At 37.6% G+C, this 17,681-nt stretch overlaps 1 protein-coding gene across 1 annotated transcript in view; it reads left to right on the top strand.

Moving 5' to 3' along the window:
- Window positions 1-8,671: 8,671 nt before the first annotated feature.
- The window catches only part of ATP10D (ATPase phospholipid transporting 10D (putative)), a gene marked incomplete at both ends in the record, with an annotated part of 52,463 nt that continues 43,453 nt past the window's right edge, over window positions 8,672-17,681 (top strand). The window contains 3 exons of the mRNA XM_084233014.1: window positions 8,672-8,961; window positions 11,222-11,412; window positions 14,085-14,283. Coding sequence (XP_084089140.1) covers window positions 8,672-8,961; window positions 11,222-11,412; window positions 14,085-14,283 — 680 coding nt within the window. The remainder of the gene's footprint in view (window positions 8,962-11,221; window positions 11,413-14,084; window positions 14,284-17,681) is intronic.

The following is a 17,681-nucleotide window of genomic DNA, read 5'->3' as shown; positions in this document are numbered from 1 at the left end:
TTTCATTAAAGCATTCATTAAAGAAAACAGGGTTTTTGAGAACTCAAGTCTTCTTTCAGGTACATTTGTGTGCAAGAGGAACATGGTATACTATTTAATTGAAGCTTTTAAATATCTTCCAGAAAAATTATGCTATATTAGAAGTAATCTAATTTTAAACGATCAGCTTAAAATTTTACACACAAATAGCATTGTGTAGTTGAAAAAGCATGACTTCGGAGTCCAAAACTGCATGCCTTAGAAAGTTATCAAACCTTTTCTGAACTTTTGTTTCTTCCTCTGAAAAATGGAAATGAAACTCCGCACTTGTTTGTGGAGATTAACTTAAATGACATGAAAACCATTTATTTATTTATTTATTTATTTATTTTTAATAACATTTTTATTTTTTTTATATTTATTTATTTATACAAGCACTGGGTACAGTCAGAAGCGCGGGAGGGTGAGAGAATTCACCAGAGCCAGAGTGGGGAGCAGAGCAGGCAGTAGGACCGAAGTACACTGCTGAGGGGAGCAGCGGGCGGCAGGAGGGGTCTGCGCGCCAGGCGGGACCCTCCTCCGGTGGCCGGGGAGCAGCCGGGGATCAAACCAGCACTGCAGAGGCTGCGGGCAGCTTCGCAACCCAGCGCTCAACCGCTGTGCCACTGGGGAGACCCCATTTTATTTATTTTTTTAAAGATTTATTTATTTGTTTATTTATACAAGAACCAGGGTACAGGCCAGATGTGCAGGAGGGTGAGAGGATTCACCAGAGACAGAGCAGGGAACAGAACAGGCAGACTGACAAAATACACTGCTGATGGGAGCAGCGGGCGAGACAGGAGAGGTCTGCCACGCCATGTGGGACCCTCACCGGCTGGCTGGAAATTGAACCAGCGCTGCAGAGGCTGTGGACAGCTTCGCAGCACGGCGCTCAACCCCCTGCGCCACCAGGAGTGGCCCGAAAACCTTCTTAAAAACAGTAGTCATTATGGTAACATTAGTACTCACTAAGCAATAATTTGTTTATATTTATTTATTTCTGATCATAGTTGATTTCATGCCTAAAAGGGATGGCATGTAAATATGAAATTTTATAGGTTTTTTTTCCAGCTTCTGTAAGTGGATAGAATATTGGCTTATATAGCATTATGCAAACCTGATGCTTAGGGTGTAAGACTTTTTCATACCTGCTAATGATAACATCTTCCTTTAAAAACTTCAATTTTTAAAAATTATGAATCCATATATGTTATTGCAACCAAGAAAAGAAATAAAACTTAGCAATCTTCTTTTCTCTTTTTATTTTCACATTGAGAGAACTAATATTCAGTGATCTTCTAAGTCTTTTTAGACCTGGAAAAGCACATTCCTTTTACTAATAATGATAGATTCATGCAATCACATGCTGAAAGTACAACTATTTGTTTTCTAAAATTTAGATCTTTTATTCCTTTAATGGAAGGAAAAGCAGAGAGAGCCATAAAACAGGAAAGGGGTATTTTTGTTCCTTTCTATATTACCTCATTTCTCTAAAATCCAGTGATCATCAATCATTTGTTAATGTAAGATTTTGGCCACTTGGAAAGGAATTAGATCTCTTCCCTGACTTTGAAGAATGAAGTTGCTAACAGCACATCGTGGCAAGTGCAGAGACTGGGTTAGGATTGTAATGGGACCAGAGCAGGGAATGCCTGACAGTATTTTCTTTGTGGACCCTTCAATGTTCTCAACTCCAATATGGAAGTTAAAGACAATGCAAGGGATGAATAAGGGCTGATGTGGTGAATGGGTGAAATTGTTGGCTAGACTCCATAGAGCAAAGCATCATTTGCAAAGGTGTAGGGTTCTAGACTGTGTTTTGCAGTTTCCCTGCTGAGTCATCTGGGTATTAATTAAATTCTACATTCATGAACTCTATTCTAGATCTTCCAATCGGATTTCATGGGGAGAGGCGTGGGAGATTGTAATTGATAGGGGTCCCAACAGATTCTTATCAGGAGAGCTTGGAAACACCAGACAAATAAAATAAACTCTATTCTTGAATATAGTGGGGATGAATTTTGGAGAGATCAGATGGTATGAAGGTCATTTGGTGTCATGCCTTTTTGTGATTGGTTTCTACTTGTATCCACTCAGTTCTGGTTACTTCTCAGCTACCAACATGCATGAAACTGAGTGAGTATTTGTTTAGACTTGGACTTCATTTAATTTATAAGCAATATATTGAAAGTTTAGACCTCTGTTTAGTTTACAGCATTTCCAACCTTGTCTTATTTATGACCTAAAGAGAGAAGAAAAGCCAAAGAGAAGAATGCAGAATAGAATAAGCAGTGTTTGTCTCTAATATGCCCCAGGGTTTTAATGGTGTCTCAGTTTATTCATTAGCAATCTCAGGTTCAGAGGTTAAGTACATAGTCATGTTAGTTAACAAGTGATGCAACCAATATTTGAACTTGGATAGAGTAGGATATATTCGACTTGTCAAAAAGTGTGCGGTGTGCTTGTTCACTCAATCAGAACAGGTAAACCAGAAAATGCATGATTAGGATGGGGCTGTAGAGAAAGGCTTCTGACATTGTTACCATGTGAAAGTATGTATCCAATATTCTGTTGATTGTTGTTTTCCTTTTTTTTTTTTTCAAGAGAGCTGCTAATTATCAGTTTTCTGCGCGAATTGTCTTCCTTTTAAAATGTTGTTTAAATGTTCTTCATGTTTAAAAACATCCTATATCCAAAATAGTTAAAACAATGTTGTTTGCCAACATCATGATACAAAATAAAATCATTGGGTAGAATTTTGCTTAAGGGCTGTTAATTTGTGACAGCCTTTAGATGAAATAATTTCTAAAGTCTAAGCTTTAAAAATGATTCACTCTGGTATGCTTTCCTCTTTATAGCTTATGTTTTCCAGAAATGTGAGGTATCATTAAAAACAGAGCCTTCTCTATTACTATACTTTTTAAAAAAGATTTATTTATTTATGTATACAAGAACTGGAGTATAGGCCAGAGGTGTGGTGGGGTAAGAGGATTCACCAGAGACAGAGTGGGGAACAGAATAGGCAGAATGACTGTAATACACTGCTGAGGGGAGCAGCAGGTGAGTCAGGAGAGGTCTGCTGAGCCATGAGGGTACCTCCCTGGCTGGGGATCGAACTCATGCTGCAGTGGTTGCAGATAGTTTCATAGGTTGCGTCCTAACCCCTTGTGCTACCTGGGAGGCCCTATTACTATACTTTTGACTTTGCTGGTGCAGACAGAAAAAGATTAAAAGACTGCCTGCTCCAGTGAATTCACTATTGCCCTCCTAGAAACTTCTATTCCAACTGCTGTCTTTCAGTTCCTTTCTACCATACAGTCTACTTTCTGTATCTACTGGGCTTTGGATATGGACCTGCCCTTTTCTGTTTTGCTTTCTGCATTGCATGCATAGCCACATGCAGTATCTTTCCAAAATGTATGTAGCAACATATTGGTGGACCTTGAATGTGTTAACATAAGAAGGTAGATTGAGGCAAGCTCAAATTTGAAAAAAAATAAGTTTATTCAGGAATAGGAGTGGAATTGCAATTCGGGACACACAAACTGTATATAGCAATTTATAGGGGAGGCCATTGAGGATTTGGGGTAGGCTGTATTTATTGACAGGGGAAAAGGAGAGTTTAGCGAGAGTCTATTAAAATAAAAATCAGAGATCAGCCCTGAAAACTCTGGGAGCAGGAATAACCAGTAGAAAGTCAACAATTAAATGGGTACCCCTGGCTGTGATCTCAACCAAAAAGCACAAGCCAAAAAGTCAAGGCACAGATTGACTGGCCTAGCAAAGAAGCTGCATCAACAGCAATAAAGAAGTTGCCTCCTAGTGAGCAAAGCTTATTCCCAGAAGAAAAGGTTCAAAATGGACTGGGTAAATACTAAAAAGCCACATTGTTTTCCTCAATACGTAGATAACATCAAACAGATACATTGACACCTAGCTGCTGGTTAAAATATTTCCCTTGCAAATTGTATAAAATCCTTACTGAGAACCTCAAAGTCTGGGCCTCTTTCCCAGAGCCATCTAAAGGCTGTCCCTGGGCTCTAGTCCTCAGTCTTAATTCTTTAATAAATTCACTTAACTTTTGCTTGCCTCAATTTATTTAAGCCAATAAAACAAAGTATAATTCAGCATATTTTGCCAGATCAACCTGATCTGGGTCATTTTCTGTCTGAGACTCTGGGAACTAAAACCAAAACTTTCCGTAGTTGATATGAATCAATCTTTGATTAAGACTCCTTATGTTTTATAGAGCTTCCATATGATCCAGCAATTCCACTCCTGCATATTTATCCAAAGGACACAGAAACATTAATTCCAAAGAGCACCTGCACCCCTATGTTTGTAGCAGCACTATTTACAATAGCTAAGCTTTGGAAACAACCCAAATGCCCAAAAATAGAGGACTGGATCAAGAAGATGTGGTCCATATACACCATGGAATATTACTCAGCATTCAAAAAAAGATAAACACATGCAATTTGCGGCAACATAGATGGAGCTGAAAGGGATCATGCTCAGCGAAATAGCCAGAAAAAATAAAAATATCAGATGGTCTCACTCATAGCAGGAATCTAGAAAACTTAAATACGGGACCAGGAAAAAGAATAACTATAAGAAAGAAAATATCAAAATCAACAAACAACTATGAACCAGAGACACAATATGGGGGGGTGGGAAGGAGAGATTGGGGTCAAAATAAGGGGGTTGCAATTGTATGGAGAATATAAAAATAAAATTTAAAAAAAAGACTCCTTATCTTTTCAGGAAATTGCAGTATTAACAATGAATCTCTGTGAAGAATAAACAATTCATTGCTTTCTCTTTTCACTAGCTGCTTTGTAATACTATACCTTTAAGTTTTAGTCTGCATTTTGACGTTAGTGTACCTGCTTGCAAACTATTCTCTGGATATCTGTATAATAAACCTTCACCGGTTACTGTTTTGGTGGTTTATTAATTTCTTTTGCCTATTTCTGAACTTTGGACATGTTTACACAGCAAATTTAAGGGCTTAAGTATGGGGAGAGATTCTTTGTGAATTTCTATTGGTAGAGTGTGATGAGTTTCAATTTTCTGCAAATCACACATTTACAGGAAGACTATTTCTCAATCCTTATCTGTCTTAAGTTTTGTTGTATTGAGGCCACAGGCATGAGATTTTCTGTTTTGTATCTTCCAATTCCATTTTAGATTGAAATTTTTTTCACAAAAGCTGTTAAGTGTATCTTGACTAGATTTAAAATGAGAGGTAGAGAGCCAGGAAATAGAGTGGTATTGAAAATTCATGAATTGCAAGTATTGAGGATAGCAACCTTGAACAAATATAGTCAGTTATTCTAAAACCAATATGGGTTTATTTGGGGGAAAAAAAGCAAAAAAAAGGGCAGATTGGAAAGCTCATGTCTCATGGAGAGACCCGTTATATAACTTCCCTGAATCAAAAACCTGTGACCTCTTATATCTCCACTGGAGGACCACCTTCTTCCCCTGGGGAGGAAAAGCATCATCACTTCCCATCAGAGATGTAAGGCATATTGAGACTTACAGTTTGTACATATGTTTTTAAAGATTTATTTGTTTTATGTATACAAGAACTGGGGTGTAGGAGGTGAGAGGATTCACCAGGGACAGATTGGGGAGCAGAACAGACAGACTGAAATGCACTGCTGAGGGGAGCAGTGGGTGAGACAGGAGAGGTCTGCTGCACCATGTGGGTCAGCTCCCTGGCCCAGGATTGAACTCAAGCTGCAATGGCAGCTAATAGCTTGACAGCACTGAGACTCAACCCTTTGGGCCACCGGGGAGGCCTGGAGACTTCAGTTTGATTTACATATGTGTGGACACACACTTCATTTAAATAATACTATGTCTATTTTTCACAAAGGTAAGAATTGTTTTGTAGGATGTTTGGCTTTGGCTATATATGTGTGTCTGTTCTGGGTTGGATCGTAGACTGTATTTCTTGCAGGGATCACAGTCAACATATCTTGAAAGCACTTGATATAAGATGGTTTAAATTCTAAACTGGAAATTGAAAAGTATCCCCACCATGAGGTAATTTACACCATGCCTCCTCTTTTTTTCCCCTTTGGTCCTTGAAAACTAACAACTTCTTTGTATTGGGAAATCCAGTTCTATGATCCAGCAACCACTTTGTAGGAAAGACAGAGAGTAGTGGGGGTGGGTGAGTTATCACAACAAGGAGCTGGGAGAGACTGGACCATTGAGGACAGGGAGGCTCAGGAGGGCAGTAAGCCAGCCCCAATTCTGTCCTCTCTAAAATTCCTTGAGAATCAAAAAAGGGAAAGGTAAGGCCATATGCAATTAAACAACAGGATCTAATCTAAGTTCAAGCACTTTGAAAAAGCATTGAGGGCCTCCCCAGTGGCGCAGCGGTTGAGCGCTGGGTTGCGAAGCTGCCCGCGGCCTCTGGGGCGCCGGTTCGATCCCCGGCAGCAACCCGGCCACCGGAGGAGGGTCCCACATGGCGCGCAGACCTCTCCTGCCGCCCGCTGCTCTCCTCAGCAGTGTACTTCGGTCCTTCTGCCTGTTCTGCTCCCGGCTCTGGCTCTGGTGAATTCTCTCACCCTCCCGCGCTTCTGACTGTACCCAGTGCTTGTATAAATAAATAAATAAATCTTTAAAAAAAAAAAAAAAAAAAGAAAAAGCATTGAGGAAGGAGGACCTAGAAATACTTTGGCAATGAAATGTTTTCCCATCATAGATTTGTCTCTTTGGAATTGGTGACTTGGGGAAAGATAAGGTTTTGTCTTATAAGTTCTTCTTGGGTTGCTTAAGGACCATATAGTAAACAAGTATGTTAGTAAGAACAAAATTCACTAGAATTACTAGAATGTAATTGGACCAAATCTTCCAGTGCTAGTAGTTAATGATTTATGATTTAGATCCATGAAAGCTGGATACAAATTGAGTGCCCTTATAGGGAAACTATTAGAGAAAATAATCAATAAATACAAGCTTAGAATGAGACTTAGACATGAAGCAAGCTTAAAATAAAATGCCCAGACCAATTCAGTGTCTTGAACACTATTTTGCACACAGGATTGCATTTATATATTTACATGTCTATCATCTCGCTGAGAATGTGTTCTGGGTATTCTGTATCCCTAACCTTGTACAGTTTCTAACACATGACCTAGTTTTTCTCCAGATGAGACCATGGGCCACCTGAATCAATGGATGTTTTGTTTTAACCCATAGATTTACTGTGTTTAAGTGTCCAGAGGTGAATTGCAATCTAAGATAATTACACACAGTGGGATTGGTAAGGCAGGTTAGAAAACTAGGTCTCCTGACATTACACACACCAACATGCTTGTCACCTACTGGCTGAACTTTTATTGGACAGCTACTCTGGAGACAGAGAGAAGAAGCACTTTAACAGCTAAAGGCAAAAGCTATGGAGTTGGAAAGATTTTGCTTTGAATTCACCTTACTCACCATATGAATTTCAGTAAATTTCCTTTCTAAGCCTATTTCCTCTTTTATGAAAGAAAAATAGCACCTACGTTATTAAGTTGATGTAAATATTAAATAAGATAATGCATGTAAAGTGCATTGCATAGTGCTTGGGATATAGTAGGTTCTTAATAAATGTTAGCTTTTTGGTTTTTTTTTTTTTTAATAAAATTAATGAGCTCACATCCTAGGCAGAACTAAATTTCTTAGAAATAAGGAAAATTGGGAAGAGATTGTTTATCAGTTAGGTTTTGTTTAATAGCAAACCATTCTTAAATGTGGTGATGTAGCTTTTATTGACTAACAGTTTGGTGGGTTGGCAATTTGGGCTGAGCTCAGATGGTATCTGTTTTAGATTGTGTCATCTGGGCACACTCAGGTGTTCCCAGGGTCCTGGCAGTCAGTGGTCAGACCCAGAGATGGACAGAAGTGGTTGTGCACAGGCCACGTAGGTTTTTAATCTAGTAGACTCATCTGGGCACATTGCAGTGACTACAAGGTTTCCAAAAGCAAGAAGAGAGCAATCCCAAGAGCAAACAGGAGTCAAAGCTCTGTTTGTGTCCTTTTTGCTAGCCAAAGGGAGGTAAGTGGCCACGCCCAGACCTAAGGGGCTTTAATGAATGGAGGGATGTGTATGCACACAGGATGAAAAGAATTTGCATCTATCTTTTTTATCTGCACAGAATGTGTTTTATTGACTGCTTACTCACAGGCTTTATGCCGAGTGATTTACATATTATTGCTTTAATCCTCACAACCATTTCCTGACATGATTAGATAAATTAAGACACTTGTACCCATTAAGCCTAAATTACTACCTTCAAGTTATGGAGGGACCCTTTATGGGCTGTCTTTGGTTGTTTAGAAGTTTGGTTCATGAGGCTGAAGGTGTGTGCTTTATTTAATAAAAATCAGTTTAAATTTTTTTTTTCTTTTAAACAAATTTTTGTTTAAAAAATGTTTAAAATAGTCCAAAAGCTAATTTTACTTTCCCATTTATCCTTTGAACAGTTGGTTCATATAGTTATTGGCATAGAAAAATACTAAAATTTTTACTATACATTCTACCCTTTAGAATTTTCCAGAAACGTGTGGGGAGTGTTTTAGTGTTTTGTTATTTGTTTGTTTTGCCAGGTCACTCACACAACCTGGATCTTGCTGCATTTTGGACATGACTGAGCCTCATCAATGGGCCAGATATCACTGGCAGCGGCTGACTCGTGGTACAAACAGGACTGATGATGAGAGACCATACAACTATTCTTCTTTGCTTGCCTGTGGGTGCAAGTCCTCTCAGACCCCCAGACTGGCAGGAAAGCACCGGGTTGTTGTTCCCCACCTCCGGCCCCTCAAGGATGAATATGAAAAGTTCTCTGGAACCTATGTGAATAATCGAATACGAACAACAAAGTATACACTTCTGAATTTCGTGCCAAGAAATTTATTTGAACAATTTCACAGGTACTCTTTTATTCTTCAAACAAAGTCTTAGAATGTGCATTGTCATTTTTGTTGATTTCTAAAAATTCTCATTTTCATAGCTATGTATGTATGATACCTACGTCATTGTTGATGATTCTAGCAGTCTGTTGTGAAATTGTTAGGGGGAAAGGATGTCCTGAGCAAATTCCATACAGGCTTTGTGGATGCCACCCCTACGCCATCAAGACACTTGGAACTACAAATCCCATGATCCCCAGTTGCAAGGGCTTAAGGGTGGAGTTAAGCAGCCATTTTCTCTGTTTGTAAATAAAACCAGCCCTGTTAGTGGGGTCTTGGGCACTTGGCTTGTGCTTTCCACCAGGCAGGTTTGGTCTCGGTGGGTCATTTGAGATTCCAGGTCATCTGAACGGTTAGGATGCATTTAAGAATTTATCTCCCTCTTTTCTCCCTGAGTTTTACATTTCCTCATTTCTCTTTCCCTTGTAAATAAACCTTTGTTAACTTTTAGTGTGTGCCTGCAGTTTAAGTCCCCTTTAAGCGTGCAGGTGAGGACCCGTGGTCAGGCATCCTGTTTTATATTGGGGTTGCCCTATAACAAAATGACAACCTCTTACATGCACCTAGCACTTTACAGTTGGCAAGATACTTCCTCTGAACCAGTTTTATGAGTTTAGACACTGAAGGAAATGCAGGTTTAAATGGTGCTTCTTTCCTCCTGAAGTTTGCTCCTTAGCTAGGGAAAGAAGATGTATAGACAAACCATGAAAAGTGGATGTGGTCAGGCTATAGAATGCTGCCAAGTAGAATAGAAGCCTCAAAAGGAGAAATAAGACTAGTAGCAGAAGCAATAGAAGTGGAAGAGGCACTTGCACTGAATTATGAAGAGATTTTTGGATGCAAGATGTCAGGAAAGCACATTTCAGATGAAAAAAGCAGTATGAATAAAAGCTTTAGAAAGGCAATAATAGCACAGATAATTTTTTTGAGACTGGCAAGTAATCTGTCTTCTCTGACTAACATAATTGGAGGTAAACTGAAGGTAGAGAGAATATTTAGGAGGATGCTTTATCTATCCTGGTGAATTGTAATGAACTTTGACCTCTTCATTGGGAATGAAAAGTAGAACTTATTTCACATACAGTGGATTTGATGTGGCAATTAGGTGAAGATGATGTGAATGAGTTGAACTGTGAAGATCAGGGTGATAAATAGAACTAATAAAAAATAATAAAAATATGGTTGACTGAAAGGTCATTTGATTTTATCCATGGTGAGGTTGAGATGCTCATGTGAGTATAAAGGCATTCGTTATTCCTTGACTCAACAGTGGATCTAGTTAAAGGATAAATGCAAATTTGTTGAATTAAAAGCTTTGAATACTAGAGGTGTTTGTGTCTTTTATGGAGTTTGCGATCTCGGTTAGTACACGTGATGGAATTAGAATGTGAAACTTGAACAACGTTCAGAGCAGCACTGTAGATTTGGATACATTCCACATGGAAATAGTGGAAGGCAAAGAAGTAGCAAAAATGGTTAGGAAAGAAATTTTAGGAGTCAAAGAAGTTGAAAGTGAGGGAGGAGAAGTAGTAGGTAGATTATTTGAAAGCTTGACAATAACAGGAAAAAATACTTGATGAAAAAAAGGGGTTGTGCAGAGTTGAGATTTTCTTTTTTTAAGGAATGGGGCTGTTTGATTTTACCTTAAGGGTTTGTGGAAGAGCTATATATGAAAGAGAGGAATGGAGGGTGTTCCTGAAAAGGTGGTTCTGAACAGCATAATTGCAGAAATAGAAGTATTGGTCTCAAAGGGGGGAAAAAAACCCTCAGGCGTTTCTACTTATTTTGAATCTAATGTCTAGACATACAAATTAACTGGTGAAGCCTCAAGAGTTGCTATTTTTCAAAACGTATTTTTACAACACATTTATTGAATTTGGCCTAGTTTTTTTTTTTTAACTTTAAAAAAAGGAAATAGTATTTCCCGTTATGATCAACTTCATGTGTTATGCTGGTCAAAATTCACTTTCTAATATTTACTACTATATATTGAATAAATAATAATTCTCATTTATGAATATAAGTAGCCACAAGCTGGATGTGACAGGGGGAATAAATTGTTTATTCAGATTTGTTAGATTTAGCTAGTTCTCTATTCTGTAGCATCCAAAATCAATGTATAGGAACTGTATAGGAAAACCCTCTTAAGGTATTTTTGTCTTTTTTGCTTAAGGTCTTTATGTGATTTGTTAATACCTCCTTATGTGTGTTTGGGTTGCAGAGTCGCCAATTTATACTTTCTATTTCTGGTTGTCCTCAACTGGGTACCTTTGGTGGAAGCCTTCCAAAAGGAAATAACAATGTTGCCTCTGGTAGTGGTCCTTACAATTATTGCAATTAAAGATGGCTTAGAAGATTACAGAAAATACAAAATTGACAAACAGATCAACAATTTAATAACTAAAGTTTACAGTAGGTAAGTATAACAGGAGCTTTGATAGGAAATACTTGATCCATTTAGAAACATGCAGAATATTACTTTTTTTCCCATTAGGTGTGACCCTTTCTGTGATAGTGATGTTTTCAGCTCATACTTATTCAAGTTAAATTGTGAACTTAATTCAGGTGCCATAAGGAAACAAAAGTGTGCAATCCATTGTCAACCCAGGAGTTGATAAAGCAAAACCTTCATGTATAAGTGGAATTGAACAAAGGAAACTTCAAACCATAAGAAAAGCGAACAGTTTTTAATCCTTGATGTTATAACTTGGGTTTAAAAAGAGGATGAGGGCCTCCCCAGTGGCGCAGCGGTTAAGCGCTGGGATGAGAAGCTGCCAGCAGCCTCTGCGGCGCTGGTTTGATCCCCGGCCGCCGGTGAGGGTCCCACTTGGCACACAGACCTCTCCTGCTGTGCCTGCTGCTCCCCTCAGCAGTGTATTTTGTCACTTTACCTGTTTAACTCTCCGCTCCGGCTATGGTGAATTCACTCACCCTCCTGAGCCTCTGACTGTACCCAGTGCTTGTATAAATAAATAAATAAATAAATAAATAAATAAATAAATAAATAAATAAATAAATAAATAAATGTTTAAAGATAAATAAATAAAAAAAGAGGATAGGCTATGAAAAACAAGAATGAATATAAAAAACAAGATGAGATAGGAAAAAGAGAAGCCAAGAGATCCCTATAGAGGAAAGGGATTGTGAAAAATGGAGGCTATTCATTTTGTGCATAAAACTAGAGGTCTGTAAAACTCTTTCCATTATGGCAACAATCAAGAGCTTCCATAATAGGAGGTCTTTCCAGGAACACATTTGCTGTCTGTGAGACTTGTATTTCTAGTATTTAGGAAATAGAAGCTTGTGTAGCTAAGAATAAAGTCAGTTAAGGTGTGTATAATGTAATATACTTTTATTACTTGCAACCCCTGGAATTTTACTCTTAGATGTAAATTAATGTCCAGTACATAGTATGACTTGGGTTTTCTTTACCTGCTGTCCCAACTGAAATATCTTTTAAAGTGATGCCAGTAATTTTTATGGACTCAAAATACATTGAACTGGTGGCCAAGTTAAGTAGATGAGGTAAATAGTTTGTGTAAAACTGCTTTAGCACAGTTTATATTGGTGTAGCTGTACCACTGTTTAAATTCAAAGATATGCAAATAGTTATCCAAAGAGAAAAAGTCTGGTAACACAGATGATTTAGGTAACACAGATGATTTAGTACTTTTAGGACCCTGAATAAATCTTGTTGAAAATCCAGAATTTCACATGTTCCTTTTAAAAAATACTTATTTTAATAGTTTCTCTTAATTTTAAAGTTTACCTACTTTTAATATTTTTTAATTATAGAAATAATACTTATTTAGAATACACAAAGGGAAAAACTACCTACCATGGTGGTATCCAGAAACAACTTTGACATCGTGGTGTATTTCTTCAAGATGTATGCACACGTGTGTGTGTGTGTATGTGCATTACAAAATTGAGAAGGTGCTACTCATATTGTCTTTAATTCTTTTAGCCTAGCATTGCACCATTTACCATGTTTTTATCCTTTAAGAAAGTATTTTTTAATAGCTACATTAACTGCCATATGACTCTAAGGTATTTTTCTTATCTTATCCTAGAACCCTTTGTTTCTTCTTCACCCTTGCATTGCATATCCAATAGAGTACACAAATATTGCATTATCTTTACAATTTGCAGCCTGTCAAGTTACACAGATACTGATCTACCATCCTTTGACCATGTCGTGGACTGAGAGTTTGTGTTCTCCCCAAACTCAAGCCCTAACTCCCAGTGGGATGATATTTTGTAGGTGGGGCCTTTGGGAGGTAATTAGCTATAATGAAATCATAAGGCTGGAGCCCCTGTGATGCGATTTTTCTCCTTAGAAGAGGAAGGAAGAGACTAAAGCGCATTCTCTTTCTATCATGTAAAGACATAAAGTAAATAATTATTTGTATTAAAGAAAGTAATATATTTAAATATATCCCTTTTTATATAACTTTGAAAATTTATGCTTTCATAAGTATTCCTATACAGAAAATTTGGAGAGCGAATAACTATTTCACCATTAATAGAAATGGAATGACTAGATCAAAGGGGAAGACTATATTTAAGTTCTTATTTGTGTGCCTTTTATGAAAATGAACTCCAAAGTTCATGATGTTAATTGTCTGGCGTGTCCTTTTCTAATATATATATATATATATATATACACACACACACACACACACACACACATATACATTTTTTTAACGTCATCACTAGAACAGATTGGTAAAATTATAAATTGAGTGTCTCACAAATAAGTTTATGTTGACACCTTTTTTCATTTTAGAGGAAGAAAGATTGAAAGTTATTTTGAGGATAGTGAGTATATTCGTCTGAACAGAGGAAAATAACCGTGTAAAGGGGCGGAAATGAGAAAAAAACAGTTAAAAAGGGAGTCTGCAGCCTCCTGTGGAGGGACTTCATTATCTGGCTACTGCTTGGACATTGTATTAGTCAAGATTCTCCAGAGAAATAGAACTAAAATGATTGAGATTTGTTTTAAGGAATTGGCTCTTGTAATTACGGAGACTAATAGGTCTACTAGTCTAATAGGTCTACTAATAGGTCCACATATCTACTAGTGTCTCAGGAAAACAGGTGGTGTAGTTCTGAAGGCCTGAGAGCTGGAGAACCAGTTAGTATAGATTCCAGTCTGAATATGAATGTCTGGGAACAGGTAATGGCACTAACAGAAGATCATGTCCCATCTTCAGAGGCCAATCAGGCAGAGAGCAAATTCAACCTTCTTCCACCTTTGTATTCTATTCAGGTTCTCAACAGGTTTGATGAGGCCCACACTATATATTGGAGAGGGTCATCTACTTTATTCACATCACCGATTTGAATGCTGATCTCATCCACACACAGCTCACAGACACACCCAGAGATGATGTTTAACTAGATACTTGGGTATCCCATAGCCAGGTCAAGTTAACACATCTGATGAATCATCACAGATATTTCCTGTAGTGGTGGGGAGATCCGTCTTTTGGGCAGAGAAGTAATATGGTAAAAGGTGTGCTTTAGGAATATTGGTCAACTCGATTTCTAGAACTAGCTCCCCAGTAGATCTGCCTCTATTAATCAACATGGGGCATTACTGGGAGTAGGTGGAAAATACAGGAAGGGATTTATAGAAGAGATATTCTAAAGAAAAACTCAATTAAATTTGGTAAAATTTTATTACTATCATGCTTTGGAGGATAAAATACCACTGATAGAAACAATGAGCAACAGTTTCACCTTAGAATGAATTTGAAGTGATAGCAAGGTAGATTATCCAAGTGGAAAAAAAAAAGCCCATTGGGTGAATAGGAACATACTACAGAATTTCTGAAAGTAAGAAGCTACAGAGAAATTTTGAAGTCATCAGTCCTTTTACAGTTGATTTGCAATTTAGTCGTGACATAAATCCCCAGGGGAGAAAAATGTAAAGTTAAAAAGATGGAGCTGGAAGCCCAGAGGTAGGCACACCTCTTTCAGCCCTTGCACACACTGTCACTCTCTCTTCTGAGACTCCAGGGCATTTGGTACATTTCTTGGGTTGACTTGAATGCTCTTAAATAGACTCAGTTCATAAACCAGTACTAAATTTGTCAGATGAGAGATCTGGCCTATTCTAGTTAGCAAATTAGAAAAAAAAAAAATAGTTTCAAAAGTCTAGTTTTATAATAAACAAGGGAATATTCTGAACAATTTAAAGTTCCTTTAACAAAGAGTTGAACCTGAATACATGATTTTGTTCTGCATTTTTTCCCCTGGGGAGAAAAGTAACTCAAAGACTTGTCCTGCTAGAATTATCTTCAGTTTTATGTCAGTCATAGAGAAAATAATTGGAAAGGCTTCTCTGAAGAAGTGAAATTTAAGCTGAGATGTACAGGATTCTGAATTTTATTGTTTTTTACTAATTCTTTAGTGGCTTTCTCAACATTTGTTCTAAGATCTATAAATATTTTTTTTTCCTTTACAAGATGAATGCAAGCTGTACTTTAATAAGGAAAAATTAGTTTTATTTTTTCTTGTACTCGTGTTTAATAGTAAAGGAACCAGAAAAATTGATGTTTAAAATGAAGATAATAGTAAAAGCCCTTGCTGCTTATTTTAGAGCCTTGGAATATTTTACTAAATTAGCTCTATGAATAATTCAGTGGCATTTAAATACTTATATGTCAGGTAAAGAGAGGTGAAATATTGATATGGTTTCTGCCCTCAAAAAATAGCTGTAGGCAATAGTTTTTTACAATGATTTTTATGATGAATGAAGCCTAGATTTTGACCAGTTTTAAGATTACCAAATTTATCAAATGGATAAAAAGCTTCTTAATATATTTTTAATACAAATTCTTACATATAAATAGTTGTTGCATTTTAGTGCAAGCATAGAGTTAATAATGTGTGTTTATTTTTGTAGGTTCTAAAAAGTTCTAATCCTGATTCCCTCAGTTAGTAGCTTTGGCCAAATCAAACTAGTTAATCCCCAATTTCCTTCATTATGTTTATAATAGTATAAACTACTAAGCATCTTACCTAGACCTTCCTAAGTGCTTAAGTAAAGGTTAGTCATTATGATTATTATTGCAGGTTAATGATAACTATTAGCTAGAGTTTATGCTTGTCACCTTAGTGAGTCATTTAATCAGTATTTGAGAATTCTTTATTACACTGTACAATCTTATAAATATTAAAGTTGCCAAATAGGAGGCCTGGTATATACTTTTTTTCAGATGTCCTTTCAGACATAGTCTGGGTTGATTTTTAGATGTTTTGCATATAAATATAAAGATGAGATGTAGTTATTTATTTAATTAACTTCTACTATAAGATATCACTTTATGGTTGCATTTCATAATACAATAGAATCAGATAACTCCATCTTTTTATCTATCTCCTTGCTGTTTGCTTTTGTTTGGTGGTGTGAAAGAAATAATGCTTATATCCTCCCCTCCTGCAATTGTTCTTGAAACAATTTAAGGATATAAAGAAATAAATATAGGCTATAAGACCATGCCTTGTTGGTTGAAATTTACTAACAAATTAGTTGAAATACAAAGAAATCACTTTAGGAAACAAATTTCTCAGTAAATTAAGGTGAAAGTATTAGGCCATTAAATGTTGCAAGCTCTGGGAAGCATATTAGCATTTCTGTGCAGATCATTTGGTGCTTATTTGTAATATGTGGTCTTCACAGGATGTTTAATTTTATTTGGAAAGTGTCATTGGAAATTAACAAATGCTTATATAGAAATTAAACATTTACGCCTAATTTATGTTCCAATTAAGCTACTATTATAAAGAACTGGACTTTTTTTTTTTCAAAGATTTATTTATTTATTCATACAAGAACTGGGGTAGAGGCCAGAGGTGTGGAGGGTGAGAGGATTCACCAGAGACAGAGTGGGGAACAGAATAGGCAGACTGACTGAAATACACTGCAGAGGGGAGCAGCGGGCAAGACAGGAGAGGTCTGCTGCTCCATGTGGGTTTCTCCCTGGCTGGGGATCAAACTTGTGCTGCAGTGGCTGTGGACAGATTCATAGGTTGCGTCTTAAGCCCCCATGCCACCACGGAGGCCCGAGAACTGGACTTTCTTAAGATTGTCTTTGAAATAGCAGCCAAGAGCTCCCTGGTGGCACAAGGGGGTAAGTCTCAGCACTGTGAAGCTATCCTTTTAGCCAGGGAGCTAACCCACATGGCACAGCAGACCTCTCCTGTCTTCCCTGCTGCTCCCCTCAGCAATGTATCTCAGTTTAGATCTGCCTGTTCTGCTCCCCACTCTGTCTCTGGTGAATCTGTTACAGGGCAGGGAGAGGTACAGCCCAGGCCCCACAAACTTGCCTGCTCTAAATAGGTTCTGCCATCCGCCGCATCAACATAAAACATATGAGACTTTAATGGGAAGGAACTTTAATACAATTAGGAAACAATCCAGGAAAGGCAAAGAATATAGTTTCTAAATTAAACACCCAAAGTTACCCGTCCCCTTGTGGGTAAAAGTCCACCCAAGCAGGATTGGCCCAGAGCAAGGCCCCAAAGCCTGCCACAAGTCTAAAGCATCTTCCTGTGGGGACCCACAGAAAACGATCAGAAACAACCAGACAAGTCTGGAAGGAAAAGAGCAAAATCAAAATCAAGACAAAAACTGCCATTGTCACCTCCCCACAGGTCTCACCCACATCTGT

The sequence above is a fragment of the Talpa europaea genome (genome assembly GCF_964194135.1).
Source record: "Talpa europaea genome assembly, chromosome: 5".
NCBI classification, from domain to species: domain Eukaryota; kingdom Metazoa; phylum Chordata; class Mammalia; order Eulipotyphla; family Talpidae; genus Talpa; species Talpa europaea.
Note: the sequence above shows the minus strand (reverse complement) of the source record. Positions and strands in the feature narration are given on the sequence as shown.